The sequence below is a fragment of the Caenorhabditis remanei genome, chromosome IV, assembly GCF_010183535.1.
Source record: "Caenorhabditis remanei strain PX506 chromosome IV, whole genome shotgun sequence".
Taxonomy (NCBI): domain Eukaryota; kingdom Metazoa; phylum Nematoda; class Chromadorea; order Rhabditida; family Rhabditidae; genus Caenorhabditis; species Caenorhabditis remanei.
The window spans coordinates 13,091,139-13,115,278 of NC_071331.1; the positions used below are offsets into that span (position 1 = coordinate 13,091,139).

Consider the following 24,140-nt stretch of genomic DNA (forward strand, 5'->3'; position numbering starts at 1 on the left):
CTTATAAGCTCTTAACTTCATCTTCCAATTATCTGTCTTCGAGTTGCTGAAACAGGAAGAAGTTCAAAATCTATGAAAGAAACTACGGTTCATAAAAAAGTGTCTAGCAATCAAAACAATGATCCATTTTGCGTGCTGGAAAGAGTAAGTGGTGGGTGCAGAAAACATGGAAAGATGACTGACGTGCAGAAAAGAATCATGAGGTAAGTGAAGGTAGCAATTAGAGGTTCACTGTCAACAATGAAATCATTGAATTCAAACTAAAAATTTTGAATATCTCGTAGAATATGATGCCGGGGCAACTCGGAACTTCATAAACAAATGTATTGAGAGACCGAAGAGATCCTGATGGATTTTTCTTTTAAACCTTGAATTCTATGATCTGAGAATTATACGAGAGCACACCCCAAAGCTTTCTCACTAGTTGATCATCCGCTTATGACATGTTGTAAACAGTAATTTATAAAGATGAAAACACCTCCGTAACTTGAAAACTTTGGATTATACAAAGCAATCATCAAAAATCTTTAGCCGATCAAGCCGACTATGTCATTTATATTATGTGTAGGTGAACAAGGAAAACAATGTTGGGACGAACCAAGAAATAAGCGTATCAAAACATTTATTCAGAACAAAAAACTATTTTCATTAAAATTTGTTACTTTTTGTGTTTCATGCTGTTGATTTTTAATTTTGTATTTATGTTTCGTAGTTCTTCATAGAAACTTGGATTGATTCCGAGATACTGCATTGTGTTAATTGAAAGCTCAAAGGCTCTAATCTTCAAAATCTTCTGATTACTCAAATGGCAATTTCTGAATAATTACGAAGAAAATATTCAATAAAATCTGTATTTAATTCGGAGATTACAACGATCAACGTAACACAACATTAAAAAGAATAACCTTAACCTAGCGTTTAGATTATAACCTACTGTTGAGATTGTACGTTTTTTACCCTTTGTGCCTTTATGTATTTCTCGGCCCAATGTTGTATTTTTATGAATTATTCCCTTCAAAATCTCTATAGTTTTAACAATTATCATTTGAACCGCAATTTCAGCCAACATCTCAACTTAAAAGATGCACAGTGAGCTGTGTACACGAGAAGCTTGTACATTTAAACCTCCCTCTTCGTTGGAAAAAAAAACACAACGCTAAATGTGGAAACGCAGACAAATGGAAGAGTTTGTGAACTCGGCCGTGTAGTCCTCGTGGGAAAGAGGGTGTTTCTAAATAATTCGAATTGCACTTCAAATACTCCGTTTTAAACCGCGTTTTCTTCAAACATGAGAGAGATCCGACGATATTTGTTTTGGATCGGTTACGATGGGTCGAAGTTTCCAGAAATGGCAAAAGGCGGAACAGGATTCGGAGTTATGGACCTTCTAAATCAGGTTAACTCATATTAATTGTAATGAAACGCGTTGTTCAAAAAGGAATCAGTTGATTTTCAGACAGTTTCCACCTCATTATTCGGATTTCGAAACGAAAGAAAACCAGAGCAACAGGAATGTCTGAAACTCTCGCCGAGTAGTCGAACTGACGCAAAAGTTCATGCGATTCGAAACTCTGTAATTTGTCAGGTAATTACGAAAAGGTGTCACAACAGAAAATAATTTCTTCAAATTCTTCTTTTTGTTCAGATTCCCTTGGAATATTCCGAATTAGATAAAACTCCTGAAATCAAAGCAGACTACATGAAAAAGTGGAAATCGACGATTGATGCTGCCAATCCAGGTTCCTTGGTTATTCGAGACGTTCATTCTGTTTCAGCAGGATTTTGCATTAGAAGAAGTGTATCATATAGGTGAGTCACTTTCAGTCTCAAACGACATCTAAGAATCTACAAACCGAGCATCTTCCGCTTCTCCGTTTTCTGGGGGTGCAAATTCCTTTCTCTGTGTTTCTTCTTCTCACATTCTGGCTAGAATCGCCCATGACAACAGGAGATCTGCTCACTTTCATGTGTCTCACGATTCAAAAAGTGCTCTTTCTTTTTTTCATGAATCTTTACAACGTTCTGCAAACCTATAAATCTCGTATCAAACTATTGCGATATTTTAATTATTATTACTTTCAGGAAATATACATATCGACTCGCTGTATGTCGTTCTTGGGAACTGTGGGAGTCTATTCGCCAAGAGCCATCGATTGCTTGCTTCTCCGAAAGAGACTATGCATGGAGATTACCTCCTGGCTTCTCACCGGAACGGCTTCTAACTGCTGGTAGACGTTTTGAGGGTAATTCTTTCCAATATTCTAATCGAGAAATTCAAAACAAGTTTTTTTAGGTGAACAAGTTATGGGATCATTTTTCAAGCATACTAATCGTGAGAAACGGTTCGAACCAATTACCCCTTCTGCTCTCAAATACATTTTGCACGTTGGGTTATCAAATGGAGAAGCTTATTCGATAAATAATGATATTTATGACTATTACAATGTGACAATTGTAGCCAAATCGTTTGTTCGAGAGCAGGTTTGTCGTTTTATACTGTTTATTCTTGAACACTGTCGCTTCAGATTCGAAGAATGATGTCTTGTCTGGTTAACTATTCATACGATCGGATACCTCTGGCGACAGTGGATTGGCTACTCAACAATCCGATCAGTTCTAATTTTTTCGATATGGGCATTCCAATAGCTCCTCCTCAAGGTCTTTTTCTAACTGATGTAGTCTACGATCCTAACATGTTTACAAAGCCTGTGCCATATTATTTGCACTCGTGGGATTACGAATAGGCCACGTTTCCTTACTATATCAGAGGTAGTTTTCATAGATGAATTATTATTTAAAACATCATTTACTTTGATAAAACGCAGAAATAGATTGTAGTTTCTCTTGTTCAACAAACGAAAATTGTAAAACTGAGAAGCCACGAGAAACTATACTGAGAACGTTGGATTTATGACTACCAAGCGAAAATCAATACACTTATGCGATTATTGAGTGTAACATTTTCTCTGAACACATTTTCCTCAATTTTTCCGCAAAACAACAGCACTTTCTGACGGAAAACCGCCTGCCGACTCCGCTCGACAAATGTCGAAATAGTCGTTCTTTTGTCCGAGAGGACTACACGGGGGCCGAGAAGCGGCAGGTCTCGCAGCGACTTGCTGACGCCGCGCAATACCGTAGGGCCTGCAGTTTAAATTTGAGACCTTATCCGAAAGGGGCGTTATGCCAATTTTCGGACCTTTTTTAATACTTCCGAAAAATTTTTTGAAATTTTTCCCACGAAATATTGATTGATAAGTGATTGTGCCCTCTTTTTCAAGCGTTTTATTCCTTTTTAATGTATACTTTTCGTGAGAAAAATTGTTTTAGGCCCGCCTCTTTTTTTCTCGAATTTGTCTGCTCGTTGTTGAACTTGGATTTTTGACTAATAATTTTATTTTTTTTTCAGGGTATTTTCTAGATAGTCTTAACGGCTACATTTTTTTTATTCAAAGGCTTTTTTATCCAGCTTTTTTTAACTTTATTTGTTCTTTTTCTGGTTCAGTAAAGTAAGGTAAGTCTCGAATTGAACTTTTTCTCAATAATTTTTTTTTTCAGATAGTAGTAAAAATGGAAGCTACAGATAACAAGATTAACGGTAACGCCTCTGAGACTATCAAGGAAAATGGACACTCGACGAAGGGAAACGAGGACAAGAAGATCTTTGTTGGTGGGATCTCTCCAGAAGTCAACAACGAAGACTTGAGCTCTCACTTCACCCAATACGGAGAAGTTTCTCAAGCACAGGTTAAATACGATCGAACCAATGGACGCTCCCGAGGATTCGCATTCGTCGAATTTACCACCGGAGAAGGATGCAAGTTGGCTTTGGCTGCCCGCGAACAAACTATAAAAGGAAAATCTGTAAGTATTAATTTTTTTTTAATTTCTAAACTCAAAAAAAATCGATTATTCAAATGTTTCAAATTTGTTTTTAAGGTCGAGGTGAAGCCAGCCAAATCCCGGGAAAACAAGAAGGTGTTCGTTGGAGGTCTTCCATCAGACTACAGCGAGCAAGAACTTCGCTCACATTTCGAACAATTCGGAAAGGTCGACGACATCGAATGGCCATTTGACAAGCAAACTAAGACCCGTCGTAACTTCGCTTTCATCGTATTCGAAGAAGAAGAGTCCGCCGACAAGGCTTCTTCCCAGACAAAGCAAACCTTCGGAACCCGCGAATGCGACGTGAAGAAGGCTGTCCCACAAGGAAAACGATTCCCAGGAGCCCAAGGGCGTATTCCAGGAGGTCGTGGAATGTATGGAGGACGAGGCGGAAACAACAATGCCGGATGGTACGCTGGCTGGGGACAGATCGGAGCAATGCCATACGGAGCCGCAGCTACTGCTGGCTGGGGAGATTGGTATGGAAACAATTTCTACCAACAACAAGCAGGTGGACACCATAATAACAGTGGATCTTCCCAAGGATATGGAAGTGGATACCAGAGTGAGTACTTATTTTGGTCGTGATTCAGTGTCATTAAAAAGTACTGTTTCATTGATTTTTAAAAAATCAAAAAATGTTACCAACCTCGTCAGGTTTTTCAGGAAATAACAGTGGTTTCGACTACCAACAAGGGCAGGGAGCCAGACAAAACAGCAATGGCCAGCCCCGTTTCCAGCAACAACCACAACAACAAGCTGCCCAAGCTCAACAGTTCTAAAAGTGCCTTCTGAACTTCACCTCACCATCTGAAATGCCTTCAAAACCGTCCCTTCAGAATTCCTGTTCTTTTCCTCTTTCTACCTAATCTTTCAAAACTGTCATCAAAATTCTTTTGTCCTCACGCCTAAACTCAAACATAAGCAGTTTAAAAATCAATTCTAACGCGCGTTTTTCTTCTTTTCTAGCTTTTTTTGGCAATGACGATATGAGCTGTGTTGTTCCCGAAGTTTCTTCTATCGAACCTGTTTGTTTTGTTTTTCTGATCCTCTCCCAGAGACTCGTCGGTTTTCAGCCCTTCCGGTTGTCTGCTGATGGTTTGAATAACTCCCGGAATAATAATATCACACTTTTTGTTGTTTTAGATGATTTTTTATGAAAAAGTTTCTTTATCCACCCTTCCGTTTAGATACTTAGAAGTGACTTCTCCATCATTGATCAGCTGTCTTTTGTTGTTCTCAAGTTGTTTCAGCTTGTTTCGTGTATATGAAAACATCAAAAAGAAGCTGGAACATCTACTTCTATTTCCTAAAATCTGTATGCTTCCCCGAACCGTCGTTTAGTTGTTGTTATGGTGCTTTTTCCTTTATTCAGGAATTTGTCTCCAATTAGACTGTACGATTCTCCATGATTTGTTGCCACATCTCATATTGAGTTGTATAGTTAGTTGTTATCCCCTTTATCTCATGTTTGAAGTGTATCTGATGAACAGTCAGGTGTCCAATCTTCGTCTAATCTCACAACATCCACCACCATGCAGAAGTCCCACCATTTGCTTTGTCGTTTTGCCACTCTCACCCGTAAATTCGCCCCTTAAAACCCCAACCGATTCTAATAACTGCCTCAGTGTTTGACATGTTATTTGTTGTCACTTCTTTCAATGTATGATAGATTCGTGTCAAACATGTGTGTTGAAATTAAGCTGAGAATGAAATTTTTGAGGACTATATATTTCATATCATCAAGATAATTTTTTATTGAAACTTTGAACGAACAGGTGAGTAGCCGTGCGGAAAATACCTGTGGACTACAAAGAGTCATTCTTACCCCTTTTTTCCAGACAGGAGAAATGACTTCGACTCTTGAATCATACATGAACCGAATGGTGAACGTGGTCACTGGAGATGGTCGAATTATTGTTGGACTTCTCAAGGTAGCTGAAACTGCTGCTTAGTTGATCAATAATAATTGTGTGAACAGAACCATTTGAGTTATTAGGATTCTTCCTGTTATCAAAAGTGTTTCCTGAGGGGAGCATCGTAAAATATTAAAAATAGAAGAAACAAGTTTAGATAACCACGTTTAACTGTGTTTGTTACACGAGTTCGTTTCATAAGAGCTTACTTGGTAATCATAAATATACTTTCAGGGATTCGACCAACTAATCAACTTGGTCATAGAAGACGCACACGAACGATCCTATTCAGAAACAGAAGGCGTTCTAACGACACCGTTGGGACTCTACATCATTCGAGGAGAAAATGTGTAAGCGCGGTTGGAAATTTTAAAAAAATAGGAAAAGATGAATAACGACAACCTGAAAAAGGTTTCATCCAAAAAAAGTTATATATTTCCCGTAAGGGCCGATATGTTTCCTTGCCGTTAGTAGACAAGGGAATTTAATCTGGCGCAGTCGTCTAGCTATTCTGTAGATTTCTATCCGTCTTCAAATCATTCAGTTATTCTCTGCTCTAAAACTACGGCCGTACCACCCAATGCCGGGTCAAACGATCAACACACTCCTGAAAACATTTATTTCCGTGTCCCATCTCTCTCTCACTTCTTTCCGTGCAAGACTTTCGCACAACTGACCAATTGTTTCAATTGCCGAGCTGAGTTGATATCCGCTCGTGCTGGGCAAGCTAAGAATTAGCTCTTTGATCATTTCTTGTCAACTTGATTTTATACGACAGCGGAGAAATGGTTGTTTCAAAAATTATATTCGACATTTGAATTACCCACTTCAACGTACCAAATAATGTTCGAGATCTCTGAGTTATTCCTGTTCTCAAATTGAAGAAATTTCTCACTTTCTTTCCGGACGAAAGGCCAATCCGTACGAAAAATCGACCTGTGTTCCAATGACCTTAAACACAAAAGAACAATCCGGAGCCCGATGTTAGAACATTTTTGTTTATTATGCTAACTCGAGCAAGTCGGTGTAAATATTTGTTGAGACGAATAAAAATTCCATAGACATAAGTTCTCACCATTGAACACCAAGTACAAAATCGGTGCAATAAAAAGAACAATCTGTAGTGGTCATAAGTGTGAAATTATTTTCGCATGTTACTTTTCTCAAATGACCCTGTGGGAAATTAAACGAACTTCCTCACCGTGTTTAGATGAAAACGTTGCCGCTGATAACATATTTATGTCATATTCTTCCTTTCGCAATGGATTCTGTAATTTCTATAGATTTTTTCATGATCTGAATCAAAATGTTGCAAGTGCGCTCGGTCGGCACACTACTCTTGTACTCCTCACGTCTTCTTCGAATTGGGAATCTTTTCTTCTTTTCTCAGCCCTCTCCTCGTGCAAACACTCTTTACGGAATTCTATGAACTCTCCTTCAGGCCAATTATTTTGCCATTTTCAAGAATGTACCACGCTAAATTCCGCCCAGCATCGATTTATCTTCTTTTTTTTTCGAAAATCAAAGGAAGATTGACTAACCGAGTAGATTGACCCAATTTCAAAGACGATTTTGGCTTTTTCATTACCCGACGTGATCAATCGTCTCGTTTTTGCAAGAGAAATGTTAGAAAATCATGATGGTGATAAGATTTAATTGTGATCATCAACGGACACTCCTTAAAATAGAATTCCCAGTAATTCGTAAAGGGCCGTCTGTATTAATTTTTCTGATCTTCCGTTACTTAACTCCATTGAATAAATCTGAGGCATCTTGAGTCATCGCTTCGATAGAATATTCTTTCTGTCTTGGTATTTGTGCTACCTACTGGATCGAGTTTTTTGTTCCGATGGTCGGTTAGTTTCTGTACAGCTCTCTTCAGCACAAGAAATGCTTGTTTCTGTGCTCTTTCTATTCGAAATACACGGCAAGCGGGCACAGGAAGAAATGACGTGTCAAAACATCGCTTCCAATTGCTCTTTTTCTTATTATCCTACCGTCTTTTCTCGCCCCAAAAGCTGTCTGATGCTTGACCATCATGATTGCTTGAAGCTGCAGCACCCGCTATTGTTTGTACTGTCTGCCTTTTTCTCGACAAAAAAGAAGAGAGGAAACGGTATTGCGGACGGCCAAGAATACGAAAAAGGAGAGAGCGAGAAATGGTGGAAAGTATCCGTTTTCCTAGTCAGTCGAAACTTCTCGTGCCGCCTTGTCGTTCAACAAGAATGTTCTCTCTTTCGATTCCATGAGTCATGTCTTTTCTGCAATTAATACACCAAAGAGCACACTTTTAATCATTCAGCTTTAGGCGATTTCATTCCTTTCTTTGAAAATAGATATTTGATAAGTGGTTTCTTTTTCTATTGATTTTTCGTTTCCGATACAGTGCTCACTAGAGAACACACACTCTACACACTTGAAATGTGAAGTGATAATAACTTATTTCGAAATTATTTTTTCTTTTTGGTCACACCAGTGACTAGTTTCATAAAGAAGTTTGCAACTTTCTCTCCGTTTCAGCTGTTAGAACATTCATTTCATATATTAAAAAGGGAGATCTATGTAGACATGCGTGGGATGTCGGCCTTAATCTATCGCGTTTTCACACTTTTCCTTCCATTCAATTCGTTCGAACTGCGTTCAAAGCATCTAAATGTGAATAAAAAAGTGGTCCGAACCTGTCCTTTCATTTCAATAGGTTTTCGGAACGTTTTTGTGAGAGAGAGTGTGAAAGAAACCGTCGCTGTTTTTCTATACGTTTCCATGAGTTTGGACCGGTATATAAACTGAGATTTAGTGCTGGAAAAATTTGATTCGAGTAGAAAACAAACGAAAATTGAATATCTGATTTCTTCCATTTTTAGAGCCATTATTGGCGAGATCGACGAGGAACTGGACAAACGCGTCGATTTAGAAAATGTGAAGGCGGCTCCATTGGCACCGATTTGGATCCCTCAATGAACTAATCGATAGTATCGATTGTGTTTTCCCATTCGCGTTGTATTGACTGGTTACTCCTTTTCATCTTCTTTCTCTCTCCTCTCCCCATTTTCTGACCTTTTCTCTCTTTTCTTCATGATACTTTTCCATTCTTCAATCCCTAATGGACCTATTCTGGGGTAGCAAAAAATAGTTTTTTGCTAATTTTTTGCTATTCAGAAAGTAGCAAAAAAAGCAAAAAACTCCTGGTTTGGAGACATTTTTTGCTTGACCTTTTCTAGGCCAGCCCGCCCTTTTCTAGGCCATTCGCTGCAAGACCTGTGTTTGGTGTAGATTTACGGGAGATTTTTTTGGGATTTTTTCAGCAAAGTTCGGAAAAAAATCATTTAACGTTTACAAAGTATGGAATAAATCAATAAAATTACGAATTCAGTTCAAAAGTAGCGATAAAGTACATGAATGCTGAAAAAATCGCAAAAAAATCTCCCGTAAATCTACACATGGCCTAGAAAACCGCGGGCTGGCCTAGAAAAGGTCAAGCAAAAAATGCCTCCAAACCAGGAGTTTTTTGCTTTTTTTGCTACTTTCTGAATAGCAAAAAATAAGCAAAAAACTATTTTTTGCTACCCCAGAATAGGTCCATAATGTTGTTCTCTTTTTCTTTATGAACTCGGATCTCTTTACTGAATATTTTGTAAAAATTCCCGTACCTGTTTAATTTATTCCACAGATATCTTTTTTTAATGAATAATTGATTTATTATAATTATACTACCTGGCGTTCTCTTCATACCGTCCTTTTTTCATCGGTCGATTATTTTTTTCGTCATTCGCGTGTTCTACCCTTTTCTAAATTACATTTTTCAGCTTATATTTCGTCGTATTTTCAATTGAATAGAAAGAACGACATCAAAATGAATAGCAGAGTAAGTTTTATTTGATATTTTCGTAGGATTTTTGAAAAGTAGAATTCTGGCTAGCTTCATATTCTTCTCTGTTTCAGGATCGTACCGACAGTCGTCGCCCGAAATTCCGGGATCATCGTACTCCACAGTTCGGCGGTGGTGGAGGCCGTCGTCATGAGAATCCTGCACATTATCCACAAAAACACAGAGTTTTGTCTCCAATTCGACGTACGGCCGGTTCTCCCGATAGACGTCAACGTGATCAACGCCACAATTCTCCAGAAGTTCGACGGGATCATAGAGAGCGCCACAGATCGCAGGAAAAGGAAACGAAAGACGCTGTGGTTGGTAGATTCACTCAAACAAAATATCCCTAGAGTAACTATTCTCTATATCTTGAAATGGCATACGGACTATTGACTTCTGAGAATTATCAAGCAATTATTTGGTTATCATGACGCGACGACCGTAACTCTCAATCTAGGTCACATCTTCATCGACGGCGGCAGTGTCTTCTGGATCTTCACGTGGTGCCACGTCAGCATCTGTCACGTCATCGTCGATGAGCCAGAGAAAAGAGAGTGGAGAGAGACGCAGAGAGGCAGACAGAGAGGAAAAGATCAAGGATAAAAAGAATGAAGAGAGAAGGAAAGAAACTACGGTTTGTACTTGAAAAAATTATTGTATTGTTACTGTGTGTATCAATGTTGAGAAATCTGAAGATGTGCTAGAAGTTAACTAGTTTGAAAATATATACCTTCCTAAGATCACAAGTTCAAATTAAAACTTTATTTCAGGATCGCTCTCGATCTTCGAACGTGGCTGCCAGAATTCAAGCTCCAGTCGTTTCATCTTCTTCAACTTCTCAAAATTCACACCGTCATCATCACGGTCAGCAGCGAGAAACCGACTGGAAAAAACCCCTTGAGGTATGTTGGTCGAGTCGAAATTTGAAATTCATCATCTAGTAACATGCACCTATTATATGTTTCAAAAGACATTAGTTTCTTACTAGTAGCATGACGTTTTCGAATCAGGCAAGTACATTATTGTCAACTTCCTCCACTGCTTTCTTACCTGACTGCAGTCGTCCCTTTACTGATTCAGTCTTCCCTGACTATCATTCATTCAACCAGTGTACTTGAATCAAGACTATCAAATTTATTTTCCAACTTTTCCATTCGTTTCCCATTTCATTTCTGAATCGGGGCATGCAAGTTTGCACATCGTAAACTTCCGCTTTCTGACTATCTGTATGGTTTGCATCTTTTTCGTCTTCTTCATATTATTCGCAATTTCTTCCTGTAACTTCAAATAATCGAAATTGCTTTTTGCCATTCTCTCCATTTGAATAGCCGAATGCCGTCACATTTTTCATGCAAACAACCGAGTGATAACACAGTGCGATGGCGATGATAAGAGTGTCAAAGTGATTGTATAATAGAAAGAGAGCATAGCGGCACAGTGATTGATGGCCATTCACGCCTGCTTCTTTTTGTGTTTTAGGTGAAACAGAGCACAAAATGTGTCTCTTCACCGAAATAGTTGCCATTTTTTTTTAGAATTCATCGTCAATATTATTTATTGACGGCATTGGTCTTTGCCTTATTAAGAGTTTGCAGACTTTGGTTGAAATTAAAGTAGTAGTAAAGTGAAAGGCTTCATTTTAAGATATCTTCCCCAATTAGCATCAATAATAATTCAGTTAAATTCGAGTCTCCTTTTAGTGCGTTTCCTTAAATTCCTGTCACTGCCTAAGTACATTGTGTGATAAGGAGATTAACACTATTCCTAAAGTAAAATGATGATTAGCGTCGTTTCAGAGTCTCTAATTCCCGTTTCAGACCAGTTTGCATGTTCTTATTTTCTCACTAGACAATCAATTCTTATTTTCAATGTTTCAGAAACGTCCAGTTGATAATCGTCCGATGACATACGCCACTGACAAATCGTCTTCATCTGGACCCACATCTTCTAGTCGCCCGCGACACAGTTCTGCAGACCGTCACAAGTCTTCGTCAAGTTCTTCACGTCGTCGCGAAGAGGACAAGTCGAAGGACAGAGGACATTCGAAACGTGAGGAAGAAAAGAAAACAGATGACAGATCCAGTAGTAGCAGAAGACGCGACGAAGAGAATAAGGATAGAAATACGGAGAGCAAACGTGAGAAGAAGGAGGAGATCCCAAAAGAAGAGAAATTAGTTGCGGATGAAACAAAAGAAGAAGATGAAGCTGTTGCGATGCAAGGCTTGGAAGAGGTTGATTCTTGTAAGTTCGAATTTGGCAAGAAGAGAAAATGTACTCTTGTTGTTTCAGGTGAAGGCGATGAAAGCGCTGAACTTGTTCCAAAACCAACTGTAGCTGCAGATGAACCAGCACCACCGTCGCCTGAAAAATCAGTTCACAGTGCTGTTGGATCCAATGCTTCTGCAGAATCCGACAGCGAGGAGGAACTAGATTACGAGGAGGATGACATTGATGTTGACATCGGTGATGACATAGACGTCGAAACAATGAAATTGGCAGCTAGAGGAGACTTGAAAGTTGATGATACTACTGACGAGGAACCATACGATGAGAATGAAGCTCATGATCTTATAGACGATGATGATGAGGTTGAGGCCAGGAAGGACGGCGAGCCAGAAACTAAGAAATTGAAAACTGAGAAGAAGGAGGACCGAAAGGAACATGGTACTTATTTTCGAAATTTTCATCGGATTCTGCATGTCCAATTGCCGACAGTCATCTTCTCTTACTGACGCCCGCTATCAAATTTGGAGCTTTTCGGATTCAGACCACTTAAAATCAACCCTGAGCTTTGTCCCTATAGGCCCTCCCAACCGATTTGAATTTTGAAGTCCCCGTTCATAACTTATGGTTTACTGATATCTTTCGAAATTGACGAATTCAGTCAGAAGCTGGCCCGTGACTAACAATCCCTCATTCCACTCTTGTCACTTGCACACCTTTCCAGTTAATCAGTTCCCCGCCCGAGCCAATACTGTCCGGTTCACCTCAAGTTCAAAAGTTGTCCCCATTCAATATCACTTTCCTAGGCTCCTCATCATCGAAAAGCCATCGCCGTCGGGATGAGAACAAGAGTGCGCAGTCGTCTTCGGATCGCAAGGAACGTCGTCGCAGTCGATCAAAGGAGCGTCCGAGAGACGTTAATCGAAAGGATGCGAGGAGAAACGAAAGGCCATCGACAACAGAAAGGAGCGCTCATAGAGGAGGAGCAGGTACAGAAAAACAGCGAATACCATCGCTTCTGACAATGCGGATAGCCGCGCCACCTGGGATTAAGAAAATGGAAACTTTTTATCATAGTAGTGGTGATACTTCTTCTCATTCATCTGAAGGCGTCGGTGAGACGTTTTCTAACAGATGGTGTCAGTGTTCTTGTGCGCATCACATGCCATCAACCTCTACAGCCGGATCCCTAGATGCGTCCCCAGCCTCTACGTCCTCATCGAATTCAGAAGTATCAGCATCCGGAATCCCGTCACTGATGTCATTGCGGACCCCGTTTAATTACAACTGCCTCTTTTTAGCTCCACCTCTACCACCACAACCACCAAGAAGAAGCCACGAGCCTGCAGCACGAATCAGAGCCCCATCGCCGCCGCGTCGATCATTTGGAGATAGAAGTGCCCAGAGAACTGAGGATCATCGTGGAGGAGGACGTCATGTGGCTGGAGAGCAACAACCACGCCGCCGATCGCCAGAACGAGTAAGACGCGATGATAGAAGGTTCGGTGGTTTCGAGGATCGAAAGAGAATCGAAAGAGCACCGATTGACGTTGGAAAAGTCAGTTGATTCGGGAATATGAAAACCTCATCAATAACAATTTTTCAGAATCGTTCTCCACTTCATCGTCGTCGTCTTTCACCACCACGTGGCAGACCAGGAGAGAAGGTCGTTCAATCCTACCGTAATGGAGTCTAATCTTCATTCTTCTTATCCTGTTTCTTTCGGTATTATCTGACTCTGTTCAGATTTTTAAACACAGACTTCAGAAATGGTTCTAATTGAAAAAACAGTTTTCATATTTCCACTTTTTTGTAATTTTTCAATGCGATTATACATTTTTTCCCTGTTAACCGACTTCTGTTTTTGTAAGCACTTGCGTGTGTTATAATTATATTTATTATAACTGCTTTGTTCGTATAATAAAAAGCTTTTATGGATTCTTCAGTACTTTCTGATTTAGAGTTTTTGATCTCTGCGGCAGTATTTTTTCCTTCTTTTACAGTGGAACGAACTGGATTAAAATTGACGAATCCGAAGGGCAAATATAGAGAAGGAGAGCGTCTTCGGCGTATTTTGTCTCCGATGTGGAGAAGAGTTGGATTTATTGATTTTTGAGTATACTTTTTACTAAGAAGGATAAGATAGACCTTAAAATGTATTGTAGTTTCCTCACAACATCAAAATAATAGATAACTGCAATATTCAAATTCTACATTCTTCTCTCTACAGTTCCACATGTTAAACTTCTGTCATAATCCTCTTATTCTCTTTTCATATTTCCAGAAAATGGCAGAAATCAACGAGCGCGCCTCTACGTCATCGCCACCAGTTCCCTCAACACCAGCTCCTGTTCCACATATCAGACAGTTGGCTGACAATATGACTGATAAAGTCGGACAATTTTTCCAGCATCAAATTGAGGGTAAGTTCAGGATGTAACAGAGTGTTTTTTGATTTCAAATAGGTCAAAAAGTGAGAAAATAGAATAAAAAGAAAGCTGACTGAAAGCCCCCACGAGGATTCCATTTTGGTTTTTGTTTTCAGTTTTTCGCTTCTTTTTAGATTTTTGTTCTGTTCGTTGTTCGCTTTTAGAGTGTTTGCGTGCCAGAATGAAAAAGTTGCTTCTGGCTTTCAAAGAACACGAAAACATTTAAAAAAAGAAACTGACGAGTTCACTTTCATTCTTTATATTTTTCCGCTTCAGGATCTATCGAAGAGTATAAATTGCTGGAGACGATGAACAATACAACTGCTCAACGTTATGTCGATATGAAGGTCGTGGCGGAGAAGCTTGCTGGAAAACTTGATAATTTGAACCAGAAGTGTGAGTTTGTTGCGATAATTTCCAATTTTTCAATAAATCATATTTCCAGATGACACTCTTCGTCCATATTTGACTCAGATCGATGCGATGGATGAGAGTACTCGCAGATTAGAAGAAGCGACTGCTGTGTTGGAGAACTATGTTTCACAATTGGGTAAGTGATTCTCGGTGTCTGATTGAGCTACTCCGAAAGACTTATTTCCAAATATATATCTTGTTCATTTCAGAGTCCAAATTGACCACCATTCAACAACAGAATCAATGAGCCCCTTCATTGTAACTCTCGCTCAACAAGTTACCCCCTTCACTGCTTTTCTGTAATTATGTGATTTCTCATTCACATTCCCTCCGAATTCTAGTCATTATGTCTCGCATAACTTATTTGATAACTTCACTACCATTGTCGTCTACCAAAGATTTACTTTTTTCTAATTTTATAACGCTTGTAGAATGAATAAATAAACTAAATTTGATGTGAATCCTTTTTCAGATATGAAAAATGTTTACTTCATTTGAAAAATTCATTGAAATTTATTCATACAGCGAAGCAATAGTCTTTCCTTGTACCGCAAAACTTTTTGCATCTTTGAAATCAAATGATATGAATATCCGGGTGGAGTCTAGTTTCAGTTGATCGGACAGAATTGATGTCAGCTTTTTGGCGTATACATCGTTTTCAGTTCGCGATGAAGGTCTAGTGGTTTGAAACTGAAAGCTGGAGTTTTGTTTCTGTGTTTTTCTAACAGAATTCCAATAACTCACATTAACAACTGCCACCGCAACCTCCTTATTCTCGAATCCTACCCGTATTCTGACAGCTGGCTCCACAATAACCACGAATTTGTCAGATGGCATATCCATTGCAATTGATAAACCATAACTCACGTCTTGCTGAAACTGAATATTTCTTCACAATAGAACTGTCACTTGACCTCACCTCTAGCTTTTCTGGAATGTCTGCACTCCGAATATTCGTTTGAATCCTCACAATCTGCATTCTGTCGGCCTGAAACTACTAGACGTACAGTATGAATATTGTCAGTTTCGCAACATGAATCATTAGAAATTGTACACATTTCCACCGGCCGACAAACTAAAAAAGGCTCTCAGTCAGCTGAGAAAACATTTCATTTTTTATTTCGGAGAAAGAGTCGAGACACTCGACAACACAAAAACACACAACTCCATTTGTCAATGTTTTTGTGCGCAAAAAGAGGAGAAAACAAGATGACATGGAAACAATTAGTGCGGGAATTGGGAGAAGAAGTTTGACCTTGGGTGGTATGGGTACACTAATAGGGGGAATCATTGAAATTGGGTTAGGGGATACGGTCAGAAGGGTGGGATCAGGAAGTTGGTTAACTTACCCGAAAGATGAGTCATTTGGAGAAGAGTCTAGTTGAAACCCAAGGAGCTGAAATAAGTGTTTTCGGTCAGGTGACAGTTGTGCAAAGATATCGTACCTTGTGATAGAATTTTGAATAAATATCTCGGATTGTCACCCGGGTTCTGACTATTTTGAATCAAAAATTGATTATGAATTTTAATTCTTTCAAAAAGGTTCATTATTTGAGTAGTTTACCAATTTCTTCCATTTGCGATCGATGTCGTTCAAATTGTCTCAAATATCTCTGCAGTTTTGTCGCATCCTTCAAAATAGATGATTTCTGTTGGTCAGTGTGTTGAGTATCCTCTCTCTCCAGCATTTTCTAACAATAAGACGATAACTAGCCTTCACTTACTTTCATTCCTTTTGTAGAAAAAAACTAGATTCGTCGTTTTCCTCTCTCGTATTCTATAGTTTGAACTACCGTAGTTGCGATCTCCGAGAAGCAAAATGCTGACCACAACAACTGCTCATTTTCGAAGATTCCAGTTGTTTTCCACCCTTTTCCTCCGTTCGTGACTCAACATTTCGAACTTTCTCTGTCTTCCTAAAGTACTCATGACACACCACGTGGGGGTCTCCCCCTGTCTATGTCGTCACATATCACGTTGTCTTCAGTATATTTCGATTGAGAGACCACGTGCTTCTTCTTCTCAGTGCAGTCTGTCCTTTCCGTTTCATTGTTGTATATATGCATGAATGAGAGAGAATGGGACTTAGAAATAGTAACACTGAGAGACATTTCGAGGGAATCGGAGACGCAGAACGAGAAAGAAGCGACGGGTAGTGCAAGCTGTGGGGTGCTTGGAGGTTGAAACGGACGAAAGTGGCGTGATCCACCCGCCCATGTTCTCTGATGGACCGAAATAGTGTGAGACAAGAAGAGAATGGATAGATATGAGAAAGTGAGAAACTTTCTGTTCTTGTCAGTCATATCACTTAGTTTTCTGAACCTTTTACTCTTTTTTCGAGAAATTTTGTCGAATTTCAATGAAAGTTGGTCTTGATTGCAACTCTATCTCTTATTGACAACCTGCCTATTTTCATGTTAATACTTATTGTCTCCTGTAATTTTTAATACCAGTTTTGTGTTCAATTTTTAACTTTTCTCTTCGATTGTTTGTCTCTTCCGTTTTGTTTCATCTTCTTTCAAACATTTTTCATTTCCAGAAATGACCACCACAAGTACACTAATCCATCGATCAACGCTTCTAATTCTTCGTCGACGTCACAGATCTGTCGATGTTCTCACGATAGACCGCCCGTTTTTCAGTAGTTCAAATACCCAAGGAGGAGCCAGCACACCGCCAGGAGCATCTGTAACACCGAGTGCAGGAGCTGCTGCAGTGACGACAAGTTATGGATATATTTCTGATATGTTCAAAAGTTTTGTATCGAAAGTTGAGGTGAGTATTTTTATTTAAAAGTTCTAAACAAAATTTAGTTTAATTTCAGAATCCTCTGAATTACTTGAGTGTAGGAACATCGAAAGCAATCGGAAAAGAAGCTATAAAAGTTGAATCAAAGACACAGTGAGTATTTAATTTCAAGATTTGTTTGACAAGAAGTAATTGAGTTCCAGAATAATTCAAAAATCCAACGAAAATCGTGTATCCCGTTCTGAAGTGACTGCGAAGACACGTGCTCTCATCAAAAGAATTCTGGTATCTGAAACATCGACATCTCGTTTGACACGAGTTCGAGATCTCTCTGAACACATAATGTCATTTCCACCGACTCGCATCATCGCAGCTCAAGATCAGACGCTAATCGCTGAGTTGTTAGAAATGGTGATTTATGGAACAAGTGATCAGTTGAAAGAGGAAGCGAGACAGTGTTTGACACTTATTGGAGTACAACCAGCGCCTAAAGGAAGAGGTGAGATTTTGATAGAAATCTGTTTTGTGATTTTGGAATTTGAGTTTTCAGGAGTCAATGTTTTGTCGATTGATGGAGGTGGAACACGTGGAATGATGGGTCTTGAAGTGCTTGAAAAGATTGAGAAGCTGTCTGGAAAGAGGGTGAGATTTTAAAAAACTAAAAATTACTTTGAAAAGTTGGAAATTCTTAGGAAAAAGAAGTTTCTAATCTGTGCATTGGGTTTTTTGTATAAAAAAAAGAAGTATGGAGTACAACCAAATTTCATGATTTCCATATTTTTTAGCGAATTCCAATTCTAACTTTTTCAATTTTCCTCTAACTTCATTTTTCACCTTCCTATTGAACCCACGTGACTGAAAAATGCCATCCAAAAGTAGTTGTCTGATTGATAAGGAAGACAAAAGAATCGAAAACGGTTGTTATCAACAATAGAGGCTATCAAATAGAGACACTTGCGGGAAATACCTAATTACGAATTCATCAGAATAGGTGCAAATTTCTAAATGTTTCCAGATTTGTGAACTATTCGACATGATCGTCGGAGTCTCGACTGGAAGTATCATTGCCGCATTGCTCACATGCAAAGGATATACTGTAGCCGAGTGTCGAGAAGCATATATGGATGTATCGAAGAAACTTTTTACTCAAGGAAAGTTTCAAGGTGGAATCGGATTGATTCTTCAGCATTCCTATTATAATACGAATCTCTGGGTTAGTATTCTGAAGAAAATGATCGGCGAAGAGGTGACAATGATCAATACATCGAAGAAACTTCATACTCCAAGATTGGCTATCGTTTCTTCGATTGTCAATTTGCCAACTATTCAGGTAAGAATGGCTTGTTTGAGTTCTATTTCAGAATATCTGAATTTCAGCCCTATATCTTCCGAAACTACGATCATCCAGCTGGACGAGATTCTCATTATCGTGGTGGATCTGAGCATTGTCTTTGGAAAGCAATTCAAGCCTCAGCAGCAGCTCCATTATATTTCTCAGAAGTGAAATTAGACAATTTACTTCTTCAAGACGGTGGAGTCTACGCGAATAATCCGACTGCAATCGCATATCACGAAACGAAACTTCTTTGGCCAAACGAGAAAATAAATTGTGTTGTGTCAGTGGGAAATGGACGAACAGTGACATCTGTTGAGCCGACACCTACCATAACCTCCACTTCTTTTCAAGATAAACTTCTCCGAATCATCGACAGTGCCACGGATACAGAAGGAGTCCATATGAATGTCCACGATATGCTCCCAGATTCAGTGTACTATCGCTTCAATCCATACATGACTTACGCCTATGGACTCGATGAAATCGATCAGGAACGACTTGAACAAATGGCGAGTGACGCTGAATTCTATGTGAGAAGAAATTCGAGTAAACTGGAATCAGCAGCTCAAAGATTGTGTTTGAGACCGAATATGCAACAATGTGTTCATCGGAATATCAAGGAATGGTTGGATTTGAAAGGATTCTATAAGCCAGCATAACTCGTGTTTCTCTCTCATTTGTTAGTTATTTCTAGGTTAATTCTCTGCACTTTTCAATCTTTTTTCTATTGTATTATATGTAAATTTCGCGAAAAATCAATTCATTTTACTGATTTTCTAAATAGTTCTTCTTCTCGCTTCATCTCGCTAAATACTCATTTTCTGTACATTTTCTCTTTGTTTTCAGAACTACGGTGGTAATTCTGAAATTGTAATAGTCTCTGACACACTCGTGCCTTCTCTCCCTATTTTCTAGGTGCCCATCCAATTGTCTCTTTATCGCTTCCGTTGTATTCAATTATGATTTTCCTTCCCAGTTGTTTTGTTTGCCAAAGTTATGTAATGAACGAAGACTTTCGAAAAGAAGAAAAAGTGAACGAAATACGAATTCATTGATTCTAAAATATACAAAGAAGACGAAGAATTTACTTTCTTCTGGTTCCGTCCTCGAAGAAAACTCCTCCATCGATGGCGCAGTACTTTGGACAGATTCCCTTCTCTCCAGCTCCTCCGGATTGTCCTGGCTGTCCTGGTGCTCCTGGATTTCCATCGGCTCCTGGTTGTCCTGGGGCTCCAGATGGTCCCTTTGGTCCTGGGGCTCCTGGTTGTCCTGGTCCTCCTGGTGCTCCTGGAGATCCAGCTGGTCCTGGTGGTCCTTGTGGTCCAGCTTGTCCTGGTTGTCCTGGAGTGGATTCAGATTGAGCATCGGCTCCTGGCTGTCCTGGAGCTCCGGCTTGTCCTGGGTTTCCTGGTGCTCCTGGAGCTCCCTTTGGTCCAGCTGGTCCTGGTGCTCCGGCTCCTGATCCTTGTCCTGGGGCTCCTGGAGCTCCGGCATCTCCTTGTGGTCCTGGTGCTCCTGGAGCTCCAGCTGGTCCTTGTGGGCATGGTTTGCATGGTGGTGGAGTGATTGGCTCACATGGTTGTGCTGGTGGTCTTCCTGGATTTCCTGGAAGTCCAGCTGCTCCTGGACGTCCTGGTCTTCCTGGCTTTCCTGGTGTTCCTGCTGGTCCAGCAGATCCTGGAAGACAACATCCAGAGCATGAACCTCCTTGAGCTCCTTGATTTCCTTGATCGACTCCCTCATCGGCTCCGTATCCAGCTTGACGAGCGAAACGAGAAGAATTCTTTGGAGAAGAACGAATATGGTTCACTTCAGCAAAGATGTCACGAGCAGAATGCTTACAGAATTTGATCTCATGATTGATTTGAGTCTTGATTCCATCGACATAGTTGTACACCAATGGAAGGGTGATGCAAAGCTGAAAACGATTTCAAATCACAGTTAAATCTCAAAATCTGAGAAATTCTTACCGAGAAAACGGCGACAACCGAGAAGGTGACAGCCGAATAGGCGACAAATCTATAAGCGTGAAGGCGTTGTTTCTCGTCCATCTCTATGCTGAATGATGTTCTTTTCGTCTGTAACCTGTTCTTTTATACCGACGGAAAATGTGTAAAATGATGTTGTAATGAGGAACAAAATGGAAAAAATTGAGAAGATGAAGGGCACTTTTTACAAATAAAACAGAAGATTCTTTGTGATCATAAAAAGTTTATTCGTGAGAAGTTTAGGCCGGAAGTTTTACTGTCATAGAGTAATGAAACAAATAAAGGAAATTCTGAAATTTGTATATTTTTCAATAGAAATATCTGAGTTATAATATTTCTTTGTATTCAAATTTCAAATATCAGATGGATCAGTTACGGAACAAGTAGTCGAAACAATAATATTTCAAAAAAGTTAAAATAAGTTGAGACATTGAAACTGAAAAAGTTTGAGCAACGCCAAAAATATTTTCCTGCACAGTAAATAATACAACAAAAAGAATGACCTGAACATATTCTGATTTGTGTATCGGCTCCAGCCTACTCTGGCTTTTCCACTTGCTCCTGGATTTCTGTTTGGGATTCCGATAGTATACGGAGCATAATAGTGAATTATGTATGTTCCATTAGATTTCGGTTTATCAAAGCGAATTATGTCTGTGACACAAAAACTAAAAGTAGAGAAATATGAAGTTTTCGGAAGATTTCAGGATTCTGGAATTAACTGGATGACTCTGAGCAAAACGTTGATAATATAGTTGGGTTTCAGATTGCATCGTCGTGTCCATCGGGAAAAAGAAAATAAAAGAAAATATTCTAAAAACTTCATGAAGAGAAATTGTGGTTGCTATCCAGAACTATTGCAAGGAAATAATGGAAAAACGTAAAAGTTCGGAATCGACTTTCTTCAATCAGAAACTGTAAAATGCGAGATCCTTCCGATGGGAAGTTCTGATAAATTCCGATTTTAAAACACAAATTAAAACAATTTGTTGGCAGTCCTGAAGATTACTAAAACTTCGGAGCAGATCCTGATGAAACTGAATCTTTCGTATAGGGTGCATCTTAGCTGTTCTTTCCTGTCTCCGGTTGACCCTATTTCTCCAGACTTGCAAAATATCGGGCCGGCCCGGCCCGGAGCCAAAAAATGAGCACGATTTTTCAACAAAATAATTTTTCGAAATTTTTAAAAATTTTAATTAAAAATAGTCAGAAATCCTATGTACCGGACCGGGCCGGTGAAAGTTCTCAGATCGGCCCCGGCCTGTTGCAAGTATGTATAACTCCAGTTCCCGCCCTTTGTGGTGGTGCTCCCGATGCTCTAGTTGATTTTTTTCAAAACTGACTTATATCTGACTCGTCGTTCCCCCTCACACTATCTTTTCCGATAGTCCAATTCCTGTCCTTCCACCACGTCACCTGTTACAGTACTCCTCTTCCATTACCCTAATTCTCCCAAATTACTCTCATAACGTACCTAAACATTTTCCACTTTCTTCTTCTCTTTTTTCTTCATCCTTTTCTCATAAGCCCCGCCCCCTTTTTGGCTCTGCTCACACAATTTCATTTTGAAGAAAATAGAGGCTCCGCCCATTTGTGCTCCCGGAGAAAACGAAAAACGCTTTCTCTTATTTCTCTCGTTTTCTTCATCTTTTTTCTTCCCAATGAGTTGATCTTTTTCGTGTTGAAATTCAGTATTTTTGAGTCCATTCACACCTTTTCAGAAGATATTTATTGTCATCGGAATCCAGGCGGCGCCGCGATTCCGACGACACCTAAGCAACATTGCTTAGCCGCCCTGGATGCGGTCGGGCGGCCGAAGATCAAGAGGACGACGGCGAAACGAAATTCAACGAATTCTACAAGTTCCACGAAGATGCCAACTTTTCACGATTCTCACTTTCCTTTTTGTAATGATTCAAGTGAGTTTTTCAATTCAAATCATATGAAAATCTGAGAAATTCCAGCCAACTTCAAGTCTAACATGTCTCACATGTATGTATACTTCATCCACAACACAATTAGACAATTTCCGAGTATCAACTCGTCTTTCACGTCCACAATGCTCGATGGAACCAATAAAATGCGATCGAGATCAAGATGTCTGCGTAACTATCACAATGCACGTTGGTGAGTTTTTTGAATAAAAAGGGAAATTTACAAGAAAAGAACACCTTATTATATGCAAATAGAGACGCATTTGAGCGCATGCGTAAAATGGAAAAATTTCGAGTAGTAAAACAAAAACAGAAGAACACAAAAGAAGAAAAGAGACAAGTATTAGCATAAAAATTGGAATTTCTTCTTTTTCGTCTTGACGACATCGTCGTTTGAAATCTTTCGTTGATTTGCCTTGAGCAGAAGATGTGACTAGTAGAACCTGAAATTTAGAACATACAGTACTCAAATTTAATTCTGTTTCAGGCGGCGGAGACTACTGGATGGGAGCCGGATGCGATCGTCGTGTCAATTTTCAGCACATGAGCTGTCAAAATGTGCGAACAATGTCAAGAAATGTACAACTAGGTGAGTATTTGCAACTTTTGAAAATTTTCAAATAATTCTGAGTCTCAGGATATGTGCAAGAACGTCGAGCAATGCAACGAGTGTGCGTATGTGCACGTGATCTATGCAATCATCAATCGAAACCGTTTCACTTCTCCGTGATCCTCATCTTCATATTGCTTTTTTCTCTCCTCTTTCAGTCATAGTCTATTTTCAAGAATCATCATCATCACTCGAAAATCATTATCACTGCTGCATCAGATGCGTTCTCTTTCAGTTTCCACAACTTTTTGTAAGTTTTGTTCCGTGTGTGTTTACTCTGAACGGCGTCAGCGGGGCGACGTATCAAAATATATTGGGAGCGTATTCATTGTGTGGTTTGGGTTGTGGTAGAGGGAGAGAAAAAACGAGAAAACAAGATATAGACCCTTGTCAATGAGATCGACAGACCAAACACAACTTGTCTCTCATATCAGTCACCCATTGGGTTTCGGACGCAAAGAAAGAGAGACTTCCCCGTTTCTTTCTCACTTGTTCTATCATATTGAAAGTGAAAAAGAGTGTTTCCCACACATACTGACACAATTCTTTGAGAAGAACGGAAAGAAACTGAGACTTAGACACAGAAACATGGTTACTGACTGCTCAGGTTTAAGGTTAGGTAAACCAGATGTAGGGTAGTAAAATCTGGAATCTCAACTCCAGCATCATTCAGTCTTCCTAGGAGAGAGATAGTGAGAACATTACTTATAGTCCCAGACGACAAAAAAGATGAGAAGACATCCCCCTAAACGGGTAAATCTCATTTTCGCACATCATCGCATCTAA

At 39.5% G+C, this 24,140-nt stretch overlaps 9 protein-coding genes across 9 annotated transcripts; 7 read left to right on the forward strand and 2 right to left on the reverse strand.

The window, feature by feature from the left end:
• Positions 1-1,288: 1,288 nt before the first annotated feature.
• GCK72_013675 (uncharacterized protein) lies at positions 1,289-2,744 on the forward strand (the record flags this gene model as incomplete). Its single annotated transcript, XM_003100903.2, has 6 exons — positions 1,289-1,396; positions 1,457-1,585; positions 1,646-1,809; positions 2,083-2,243; positions 2,294-2,481; positions 2,526-2,744. The coding sequence occupies 6 exons, from the start codon at positions 1,289-1,291 to the stop codon at positions 2,742-2,744; spliced, it is 969 nt and encodes a 322-aa protein (XP_003100951.2).
• Positions 2,745-3,570: 826 nt separating this feature from the next.
• Positions 3,571-4,667, forward strand: GCK72_013676 (uncharacterized protein; the record flags this gene model as incomplete). Its single annotated transcript, XM_053729938.1, has 3 exons — positions 3,571-3,864; positions 3,940-4,450; positions 4,552-4,667. 3 exons carry the CDS (start codon positions 3,571-3,573, stop codon positions 4,665-4,667), a joined length of 921 nt encoding a protein of 306 aa, XP_053584710.1.
• A 1,068-nt stretch (positions 4,668-5,735) lies between these two features.
• On the forward strand, positions 5,736-8,762 carry GCK72_013677 (uncharacterized protein; the record flags this gene model as incomplete). The annotated part of the gene is made up of 3 exons (XM_003100952.2): positions 5,736-5,819; positions 6,036-6,151; positions 8,666-8,762. 3 exons carry the CDS (start codon positions 5,736-5,738, stop codon positions 8,760-8,762), a joined length of 297 nt encoding a protein of 98 aa, XP_003101000.1.
• An 892-nt stretch (positions 8,763-9,654) lies between these two features.
• GCK72_013678 (uncharacterized protein) lies at positions 9,655-13,591 on the forward strand (the record flags this gene model as incomplete). Its single annotated transcript, XM_053729939.1, has 9 exons — positions 9,655-9,666; positions 9,744-9,989; positions 10,130-10,306; positions 10,443-10,574; positions 11,550-11,913; positions 11,962-12,336; positions 12,702-12,884; positions 13,197-13,453; positions 13,502-13,591. The coding sequence occupies 9 exons, from the start codon at positions 9,655-9,657 to the stop codon at positions 13,589-13,591; spliced, it is 1,836 nt and encodes a 611-aa protein (XP_053584711.1).
• Positions 13,592-14,182: 591 nt separating this feature from the next.
• GCK72_013679 (uncharacterized protein) lies at positions 14,183-14,985 on the forward strand (the record flags this gene model as incomplete). Its single annotated transcript, XM_003100900.2, has 4 exons — positions 14,183-14,318; positions 14,601-14,720; positions 14,770-14,874; positions 14,948-14,985. The coding sequence occupies 4 exons, from the start codon at positions 14,183-14,185 to the stop codon at positions 14,983-14,985; spliced, it is 399 nt and encodes a 132-aa protein (XP_003100948.2).
• Positions 14,986-15,251: 266 nt separating this feature from the next.
• On the reverse strand, positions 15,252-15,717 carry GCK72_013680 (uncharacterized protein; the record flags this gene model as incomplete). Its single annotated transcript, XM_003090047.2, has 3 exons — positions 15,252-15,428; positions 15,483-15,611; positions 15,658-15,717. 3 exons carry the CDS (start codon positions 15,715-15,717, stop codon positions 15,252-15,254), a joined length of 366 nt encoding a protein of 121 aa, XP_003090095.2.
• Positions 15,718-17,279: 1,562 nt separating this feature from the next.
• Positions 17,280-19,481, forward strand: GCK72_013681 (uncharacterized protein; the record flags this gene model as incomplete). The annotated part of the gene is made up of 6 exons (XM_003100890.2): positions 17,280-17,513; positions 17,563-17,639; positions 17,690-17,985; positions 18,037-18,128; positions 18,502-18,816; positions 18,864-19,481. The coding sequence occupies 6 exons, from the start codon at positions 17,280-17,282 to the stop codon at positions 19,479-19,481; spliced, it is 1,632 nt and encodes a 543-aa protein (XP_003100938.2).
• Positions 19,482-19,906: 425 nt separating this feature from the next.
• GCK72_013682 (uncharacterized protein) lies at positions 19,907-20,873 on the reverse strand (the record flags this gene model as incomplete). The annotated part of the gene is made up of 2 exons (XM_003090045.2): positions 19,907-20,740; positions 20,793-20,873. The coding sequence occupies 2 exons, from the start codon at positions 20,871-20,873 to the stop codon at positions 19,907-19,909; spliced, it is 915 nt and encodes a 304-aa protein (XP_003090093.1).
• A 1,736-nt stretch (positions 20,874-22,609) lies between these two features.
• Positions 22,610-23,518, forward strand: GCK72_013683 (uncharacterized protein; the record flags this gene model as incomplete). Its single annotated transcript, XM_003100932.1, has 4 exons — positions 22,610-22,729; positions 22,775-22,937; positions 23,232-23,333; positions 23,382-23,518. 4 exons carry the CDS (start codon positions 22,610-22,612, stop codon positions 23,516-23,518), a joined length of 522 nt encoding a protein of 173 aa, XP_003100980.1.
• Between the last annotated feature and the right edge of the window lie 622 nt (positions 23,519-24,140).